Source organism: Cyprinodon tularosa, unplaced genomic scaffold (genome assembly GCF_016077235.1).
Source record: "Cyprinodon tularosa strain WSP-4 unplaced genomic scaffold, ASM1607723v1 ctg2, whole genome shotgun sequence".
NCBI lineage: Eukaryota > Metazoa > Chordata > Actinopteri > Cyprinodontiformes > Cyprinodontidae > Cyprinodon > Cyprinodon tularosa.
The window spans coordinates 1,929,767-1,939,824 of NW_024038733.1; the positions used below are offsets into that span (position 1 = coordinate 1,929,767).

Genomic DNA, 10,058 nt, shown 5'->3' on the forward strand with positions numbered 1-10,058 from the left:
ATAAAAAAAAAAAAAAACTCCTGGGAATACCGTTTACAGTTCAAATTCTGGTTTATGCCAAGTAAAAAAAAATCGAGGTGTAGATCAAATATTTTAGAACCATGTTGCACAGCATGGTTTGAATACAACAAACTTTGAGGTTTAGACACAATTCCATGAAAAATGTTGATAAAATTCTGAAGTTTGTAAAATTGAACAAAAATTTTCTAAGTTTGAAACCAGAAACCTTTTTAATATTTTTCATTTAAAGCAAGAGTAACAATTAAAAATATTCTGTTTTCATATGTCTAATATTGTTAAGAATACCTGTATGAAATGTTACCATAGTAACCCATGACTCTATCTGCACCGCTCTCTGATTGGTTGAAGCTTTTGCGCGTGCTTTCATTTTCCATAAGGTTTTGCGCTCTGCGCATGTCCAATGCAGATCCTATCTGCGCACCTCTACTCCTTCCGAGTCTAACTTTATATTTTATGACAGCTAAAAATGTCTAGTTAATGATTGGCACAGATGAGGCGAAGAATCGGTCCAAAATCTATCCTGTGCGTTAGAAAGCCACCATCATTATGACGCGTTTATAGCTTGGTGAAATCAAAAGTGAAAGCGTTGTGGTGCATTCTTTCTTTCATTTTTTCAGCTAAAAGTATACGGATCTTTTCCTCCTTGACGATGATTAAAATATTATTTTTCGGATGCTTTTTGACGTTCGTTAATGGTAAGATAACTCATACTAATGTCAGTGTTTGCTAGTGGCTCGGTTGCAGCAATTAAAAGTTGAATCTTACAGCTTATCATATCCACGTTTTTATTAAGTAGCCTATTCCTTATTAAAAATATCTGAAAACGATCTTAACTGTAAGAATATTATTGTGAGTTTGAAGAGAAAAAGAAAACTGTTATTTCTTAGTGTAAACTTGCGTTTTCATCTGAAGATTAATACTAAAAAGGTGTGTAAAAAGAAGCAATGACTAAAAAAAAAACAATAAAATACTATATTTGTAAAAAAAAAATGTACAAATTAGGAAATGCAAATATGCACAAAACCCATTTTCACATCCCAGTTAAATGCCCATGTAAAAAATATACAATCAAATAATCTTTACAAGAGAGAAATGTTGCTTCCTGACAGTCATCAATGACCAAACAAATAAAAAATAAAAAGGGAGCATCTTCTTCACAGGTGTGACAGCAATTAAGATTTTGTCCTTACATTTTATCTGTTGAACAGGACAAATGTCTATTTTAAGATACACAGAGGCCAGCCGCTTTTAAACCTGCCCAAAAGGGTAAATAGGAGGCCAAATCACTTTCAAAAGGTGACAGAGAGTAATGTGTAAAAGAATCTATACAGGACCATAAAGCAGTGGGATAAATGTGTCTGGTATGACTAATTATATTTTCTTTAACATCCAGTTGATGGATTGGTGCTTGTTCACCTGAAAACAATGCACCTTTAGTGGAGAAAGAAATTAGACACTGGAGTTCTGCAGGGAAACCTTTGATCCTGAAATCTGTGGGTTATTGATATGTGCACCACCTGACAAAGTATTTTGCAGTAGTTGCATGTTCACTGTAGCCTCTCTTAGAAATATCATAAGCTTTTTCTTTGAAAAGTGGGTTTAAGAATTGTTTAAGAAGAACATAACAGTATTTGAGAATCTGACTTGGCTTCAACATTTTGCAGATTTCAATCCAATGGAGCATCAGTGATAAAAAAAAAAAGTCTGATCCATGGAAGAAGTTTTCATGTTTATCTCTTTCTAGTTTCATTTTACCATCAAATAAGATAATTATTTGATAATTTACTTCATCAAAGTAAACAATTTTATGAGCCTCTGAGAAATTGTTTTTCTTCACATTGTCTTCCAGCTGATGGCTTCGCTGATGTAGTTCTCTCCTGCTCTCTGGTGGAGGAGGGAACAGGACTGGGAGGAATGGGAGGTGGCGCTCTCTTCTCCCGAACTCCTGCCACTCTGGTCCTTCGAGATGTTCCTGTGGGGCCCGAGGAATCACTTGACACGCTAACTCCATTTGTTCCCCCCTCCATCCCTGATCCCGATCTCCTCCTGTTTGAGAACAAAGGTGCTCCTTTTAGTTCTGAAATTATTAATCGGTGTAAATGCAGCACAGTTTGTGAACCCGTCTCATTCTATTTCGGCAGTATCCTCGCCTGAGATCCCCAATGCTGCCCTGTTGCTCCATGCAGACTGTAACGAGCAGGAGGTGATGTGTGAGATAAGTCGTTACACTCCTCGAGGACTTCCGGAAAGTTCTGATCCAGCATATTTCATGGTTTCTCTGAGTGTGGAGGGACTCGACTTCAGCATGTCACTCATTCTTCAAACACTACCAGTTGATAAATATGAGCAGACCTTGACGCAAAACAAGCTCAGTTTACCTCTCAGCCAATCAGGAACTCTGCTAACTAAAGGTAAATTACAAAGGTCAATGTTGCGTTTAACAAGGAAAAGCATCCAGATTTTTTTTCTCTTTGTAAAAAAACTTAATTTATACTAAAATTTCCCCTGCTTTCATTGCCTTCTTGGACTGTAGTGATATTCCTGGTATTCTCCGACATCAATTCTGTTTCTGCTCCCCTGAGAGGAGAAGTTCTCCTCCACTGCGGGTTCAAGCAGGAGGAAGCAACATTAGCACCAGAAGTTGGCCTTGAATGGCGTCTACAGCACAGAGGGATAGGCAGGAAAGTGCTTGAGATGAAGTCAAGGCTAGATGACACAGAAGGGGCCCCAGTGGGTGAGTGTTATAAAGAGTAAACAACAGAATTGAATGTTTTATGTGCAACACAGCCCCCCCCAATGGATTTAGGTGAGATATATTATATATATATTATATATTATATTCAGTTTGTATAGCCTACTAAAAATCATATATTATAAGGTGCATGAATAAGAAACTTACTGAGATAAAGATAATGTAAAATATCTTAAAGGAAATATAAACTAGGTAGCTTTATCTCACTCAAAACTCTCTACAGTACAGTCAATAGTACTGTTGCCTTGCAGCAGGAAGTTGCTTTGTCCAAATCCCAGCTTGGGATCTCCTGCATGGAGTCTGAAGGTTCTCCTCCATGGATCTGTAAGTTTCCCTAAGGTAGGCCTTCTTAGGTTTTTCTCACAGTCCAAAAACATGCAGGCAAAGCCGCCCTACAGCACCTGTAAGCATGTATATGCCTTGCATCTCACTCCCCTACTGGAGATGGTCACCTGCAACCATGCCAACTTTAATCAGCTATAAAAATCACAGGATATTTGAATATACTGCAGTATAACCGGGGCTTATGTTTAAAAGTTTAAGATAAGCATGCAGGTGTTGAGGCAGAACCCTTACTATGATCTTTACTGTAGCTGTGAAGCTGCAAATTGTATCAAATTGAATTCATCTTTCAGTCACCTTACACAACATTTCAAAAAGGCAAAAATGTGAAAATCCTTTTGTTTTACTTTCACATACAAAAAAAGAATACTACTTAATAACATATTTCCTTTTAAAGTGGCATCCGGCAGCCACCATAACAACTGGAAGGCAGTAATCAGAGTAAGGAGAATATTACTATATGACTTTCTGTGTTTAGTTCATGGTGAGAGAAAAGGCTCTATGGTGGATACTGCTCAGGTCCTCAGTGAGGGGAATGTCTCCATGAGTCTGACGGAGCTGAAGGTTGTAGATGAAGGAACCTACATCTGTACAGTCAATCTGGGTCCTTTTCATGCCCAGCAGGTCATCCAGCTCCGTATCAATCGTAAGTTTATCTCTAATCTGATCTTACCATCATTTTAAGCATCCATGCTTTCTTTTGTTTACTGTATACCTTTTCCACTTGTTGATTTTCTTCCCAGAACCACCACAGGTTTCTCTGTCGGAGGAGAAGTTAGTCTTAAAAAAAACTCCACAGACGTTGAGCTGTCACTGTGCTAAATACTATCCATTAGATGCAGAGGTTAGTAAATGTGTTTTTACACACAGCTGCCTTTTAGAATAGCCATGAGCATTTATTTATTAGGAGAGAAACATACAATGTTATTAAAGTAAATTAGGTTGAAAGTATTAGATATTAGGTAATATGAATTCTTCTGTTGTCTTCGCTTTAAATGGTAAATTCTTTCAATGTTTTATTTATCTTAACAGTTTTGTTGAGGATTTTCGCTAATTTTTTAAAAGAAGCCCCCTCTACACTTAAAAAAAAGGCAATTGCACAACCCTGTACCTGCTCACGAGAGAGAACACCTGTTAAGCGTGCGAGAGCGTTCACAAGGCCATTTCTCCTTGTGCACGCTCTGTTTAAAAGTTGCTGTTGTCATAGCTTATACAAACTTACTGTGTCCGAACGTCTGCATTGACGACCCTTGGCCATTTTCAAAGAACCGTGGTGAGAAAGGTGAGCTTCAATGACTGTCTGAAAGCATCGCTCACCACAAATATACACCTGAAAGTGATTATGACCAGAAAAAGATAGCTAATGGGGCGAGCACGTAGGATGGCCTTATGTAAACACATCACCAGAATGATTGACAATTAGGAGGACCATTTTTTACCCGCAAAATAGATATAAATATAATTTAACAAAGCAGTCTTTCAGTTTTATTGACTAAATATTAAGGAAAATACATAAAGAAAATCACTGCTGTCACAAAACTCCTGTATAACCTAATGCATGTTTCAGTGACTAGAAAAGTGACATCGAAAAACAATACAATCAGAAAACGTAAAAGAGCTATGCACAACATTAAAATGAGTGGATTAATATGTTTTAACGGTTCCAAGTTGTAACATGAGATAATGTTTAAATTGATTTCTGTGCAGGATTAATTGTTTTGCACATTCAAGGGCTGTCGCTCTGCTAGGCAAGTGTGAAAAACCCTGAAGTAACAGAAGCAGCAAATTATCAACCTCAGCATATGTCCGGCTGCTCTTTACCCATGAACTGCAGATTCATCATGGAAGTCACTGTTGATATTGGCAAGATACATCATATTGCATTTCTCATTCAGCCTTGTTGGTCACAGATCCAGCTATCTGCCTTACTTCAGTGAAAATTTTTTTCCATCTTCAGCCACAAATGTAATAAGTGGATGAAAGACTAACAATTCTCTCAACACTTAAACCATTTTCAGATAGCATAGTGCAAATATGAGCATAACAAATATTTCTTAATGTGGGAGTCGTATATATATTCACACAGATTAAATGTTGTATTTGTAGCAGAAAGAGGTCTTGAAAAAACTTGAGTTTCCACTTTCTGTTGTTCTCTGATGGAAAGGCTTCTTATATCGCCCCCTTGTGGTCCTTCTTATTAACCTCTCCTTAAAAAAGGAAATATTTGTGGTCAAACCAACACAGAAATGCAGTGGTTGAAGAGTTAAAATACTCCATCTTTAAAAAACCTTTCTTTAAAATTTTCGATGCTCAATGACCATCAACAGGTTAATGTTTAACAGATTAAGAGAAAAACTTTAGTGGAGGCAGATTTGCACCTTTTACATAAACGAACTTCAGTTCTTTATAGCTAAAATGCTTATAAAATAAAGTATAAAAACAAAATCCTCTGCGGTGACGTGAAAAAAAAATCAACCACACAAAATGTATTTCTAATAATAGTATTTTCCTGATTATCAGTCATTATCACCCTCTCTCTCATGCCTTTCAGATGGAGTGGTTCTTTCTCCCTCCGACAGAAACAGAGCCAAAACTCTTCCCACATCAGGGCTCTCTGAGCAGTCATCGGCAGCATGGGGACGGGACATTTTCCCTGTCCTCTCACCTGTCAGTCCCCCCCAGTTTTTCACCAGGAACCAAGATTACCTGCAAGGTTTCCCACCCAGCACTGGATGATCCACTATATATCAGTATAGTACTAGAAAGCCCCCAACCAGGTATGTATCTGCTGCAAACTGCAAGGCTAATGTGATTTTAGTAACCGATCAATATAGTGAAATAATTTCAAAGAGCCTAAGAAACACAGTCACATGTACTTAATAGGCTGTTTAGATCATGTTCAGTGCAAGAAAAGCACAAAGTTGACCAAACTGTTAGACTTTTAATGTTTAATATAAATATTCTCGATTATAAAAACTTTACTTTTTAGTTTTCTGATCACTTTTTCAAAATAGAATTTTATGCCTCAGTTAAGTTGGCCTATTTCAAGAAAATTTACTTGAGTTTATACCTTTAGCATTTCTTTCTCTTGTGTCTAAAAGAAACTTTGTTGTTTTATCTCTCTGCAGATTCCTATTGGTGGGTTCTTGGTTTCCTTGTCGTCACTGTTCTCTTCTTCTACCAGGTTATGAAATAAAACGACTCCCAGATCACTTCGACTTGAAACTGAGCCTTGAATATAATTTCTTTTGTAAATGTAAACATGTTCAGGTGTCATTTATTTTGGTTGCTGAATTTGAAGCTTTTTATTTCTGGGATTTGTGGAACTTTTTTATGCTGTAATTTGCTGACAGTTTTAGCAAGAAAAGCACTTTCTTTTGCAGATAAGCCACTGGAGGTTCTTCATGTCTGTCATAACTTTATATACTTTTAACTCTTCAGGTAACTTATTTAAAGTAGGAAAGACTGATCTCTAAGTCGCTAGAACTCAATTTTCTAATGGGAAGAAATAATAGGACCTTGCACATCTCTCCTGGGGTTAACTTTAAATGTCATTGCAGTATAAATCCAACAAAAACAGCAGTCTAGATTAACCCTTCTCTGAAATAAATTATGTAAGGTATTTTATAGAAACTTGAATGTAAAACATGAAAAATCCTGTATGTTTTTTTTTTGTGTGTGTGTGTTTTAACTGTCTTTTGCCATTGTTCTCTATAGATCATACGTTTTGCAGAAATCAACTTGTTTTTTTTTACTTTATAATTGGTAAAAAGACAATGTGAGAATGATTTTTTTATTATTATTAAAAAAACAACATGGTTCTTAATATTTGATGGGAAAAGCATTTGCCAGCTTTAAGTCAAACTGCTCTTTAGCACAGAAACAATTCTTCGGATTAATTGCAATTAATCAATTATTTAAATAATCGTCAACTAATTTGGTAATCGATTAATCATTAGCTGCAGTATAGAGGCTTTAAAACGTATCTTTAGCTAACAGAGCAACCCAATTAGAGCAGTAACTATACCAAAATTGTTTAAAAAATATTAACATGTTAATTTAAGATAACAAAAACTTTTCCGTCTGTCAATATGTTCTATCCAGAACTCCTCAAGTGAAAAAGTTTTGGTTTCACCTGGTCTAATTTCAGAAAAAGTCTTCTGCAGTATAGTCAGATATATTCGGATAGCAAAAGGATAGGAACCTTTTGCTATCCGATTATTAATCGATTAATTGAAAAAATTATAGACAGATTAGTCAATTTGGCAAATTAGTTGCAGCAGCCTTACTTCTCTTATAGCTGCTGAGATGCTTTTACCACATTTCCAATGCTGCTATTTTTGGTAATGAGTTGAAAGTCCTTGAAGCATGAAGGCCTCCGTTCCATCCTCCTTATCTTTATCTCCTTCCTAGACTATCAGGTTTAAGCTCAGCTCCACCAAATGAATGTACACTATATTGCCAAAAGTATTTGCTCACCCATCCAAATTATTGGAATCAGGTGTTCCAATCACTTCCATGGCCACAGGTGTATAAATTCAAGCACCTAGGCATGCAGACTGTTTTTACAAACATTTGTGAAAGAATGGGTCGCTCTCAGGAGCTCAGTGAATTCCAGCGTGGAACTGTGATAGGATGCCACCTGTGCAACAAATCCAGTCGTGAAATTTCCTCGCTCCTAAATATTCCACAGTCAACTGTCAGCTGTATTATAAGAAAATGGAAGTGTTTGGGAACGACAGCAACTCAGCCACGAAGTGGTAGGCCACGTAAACTGACGGAGCGGGGTCAGCGGATGCTGACGCGCATAGTGCGAAGAGGTCGCCAACTTTCTGCAGAGTCAATCACTACAGACCTCCAAACTTCATGTGGCCTTCAGATTAGCTCAAGAACAGTGCGCAGAAAGCTTCATGGAATGGGTTTCCATGGGCGAGCAGCTGCATCCAAGCCATACATCACCAAGTGCAATGCAAAGCGTCGGATGCGGTGGTGTAAAGCACGCCGCCACTGGACTCTAGAGCAGTGGAGACGCGTTCTCTGGAGTGACGAATCGCGCTTCTCCATCTGGCAATCTGATGGACGGGTCTGGGTTTGGCGGTTGCCAGGAGAACGGTACTTGTCTGACTGCATTGTGCCAAGTGTAAAGTTTGGTGGAGGGGGGATTATGGTGTGGGGTTGTTTTTCAGGAGCTGGGCTTGGCCCCTTAGTTCCAGTGAAAGGAACTCTGAATGCTTCAGCATACCAAGACATTTTGGACAATTCCATGCTCCCAACTTTGTGGGAACAGTTTGGAGCTGGCCCCTTCCTCTTCCAACATGACTGTGCACCAGTGCACAAAGCAAGGTCCATAAAGACATGGATGACAGAGTCTGGTGTGGATGAACTTGACTGGCCTGCACAGAGTCCTGACCTCAACCCGATAGAACACCTTTGGGATGAATTAGAGCGGAGACTGAGAGCCAGGCCTTCTCGTCCAACATCAGTGTGCGACCTCACAAATGCGCTTCTGGAAGAATGGTCAAAAATTCCCATAAACACACTCCTAAACCTTGTGGACAGCCTTCCCAGAAGAGTTGAAGCTGTTCTAGCTGCAAAGGGTGGACCGACGTCATATTGAACCCTATGGATTAGGAACGGGATGTCACTTAAGCTCATATGTGAGTCAAGGCAGGTGAGCAAATACTTTTGGCAATATAGTGTATTTCCCAATGGAGAAACATGTTGTTAAAATAAAAATAAATAACTAATTCAAAATTGTCAGAGATGTGAATAATTTTAACCGTAAATGTGAGCTAACTGTGAGTTACTGGATTTATTTAGGGGCTCTGAGACAGATTTTTGCTGCTCAAGCCAATATAACCAGCTTTACTAAACTGATAATCATTCAGTTGTAAGTTTAAAAATCCTAAAATTCAGTCATAATGAGTCATTTTTGAGAAATAAAAAAATTATTATAGATAGAAAACTTTAGCAGAGGGACTGTGTGACGCAGTATGATTAGTGTGAAATGATGATCCTGTGGAAACAAAATGTGTTAATTTACTGGTGACAGAAAGATATGGTACTTTGGAAATAAATGTTGTTTTTTTTTTATCTATTCTAATTTGCACTTAAGAAAGCCTACTTTCGAGGTCTTTTTTTTTTAAAAAGCTCCAATTGTTTAGTGTTTCAATCTCTTGTCATATTTTTCCTGCATTGTCTTTTTCTATTTTAGCGTTTCAAATAAACTTATTAAGCCTACATTGGTTAGACTGTCTGATGTAATCAATATATTTTTTTTTTTCTATGGTACGGCTTTGACTTTGGGGGATAAAAAAGGAAGCAATTAAGAGAATAATAAGCTTGTATTATTTTGTAGTTGAATCCAGTCTGTTGGAGACAATAAGCACAAAAGGTAGATAACTTCATTTTATTAAATAAACCTCTTGAATTGAAGAATATGCATATCAAATATCACTATACTGGCTAAACTTTATGGTAATGGTAAATAGTACTTATATAGCACTTTATCAAGTCAGGAGACTAAACCAAAGCGCTTTAGACTACATTCAGAAGCGAGGCTGCTGTACACTGCTGTACACTGGTGCTACTGGTCCCTCTAACCACCATCAGTAGATGATTTGGATGAAGTGACTTGCCCAAGGACAACAACATTGACAGTCAGAGTGTACCAGCAAATCCACATCTAATAAATGCAAAATGGTTTTGGGGTCTTAGTTTCAGTCTAAAAAAACTTATTTGAAATGCTGTCATTGGCTTATAGGCTGTTCAGGCTAAATGTTAAAAGAAAACTGCAAAGTTGATTCCTTTATGGGTGGTGCATCTAAAATGTTTGTCAAGGGACAAATACTTCAAAGCACTGTATATTCAGAAGGAAAAATAACCATGTGGTTATGTAAGATTGTTTTCCAACAATTAAGTGATGCAAACGTAGAAGAAAGAC

The 10,058-nt window shown here is 37.5% G+C and overlaps 1 protein-coding gene across 1 annotated transcript; it reads left to right on the forward strand.

Annotated features, from left to right (window-relative positions):
• Positions 1-417: 417 nt before the first annotated feature.
• tapbpl (TAP binding protein like) lies at positions 418-6,862 on the forward strand. The gene is made up of 8 exons (XM_038284211.1): positions 418-716; positions 1,871-2,083; positions 2,163-2,432; positions 2,555-2,755; positions 3,594-3,761; positions 3,859-3,959; positions 5,667-5,892; positions 6,244-6,862. The coding sequence occupies exons 1-8, from the start codon at positions 671-673 to the stop codon at positions 6,309-6,311; spliced, it is 1,293 nt and encodes a 430-aa protein (XP_038140139.1). The 5' UTR covers positions 418-670; the 3' UTR covers positions 6,312-6,862.
• Positions 6,863-10,058: the final 3,196 nt, after the last annotated feature.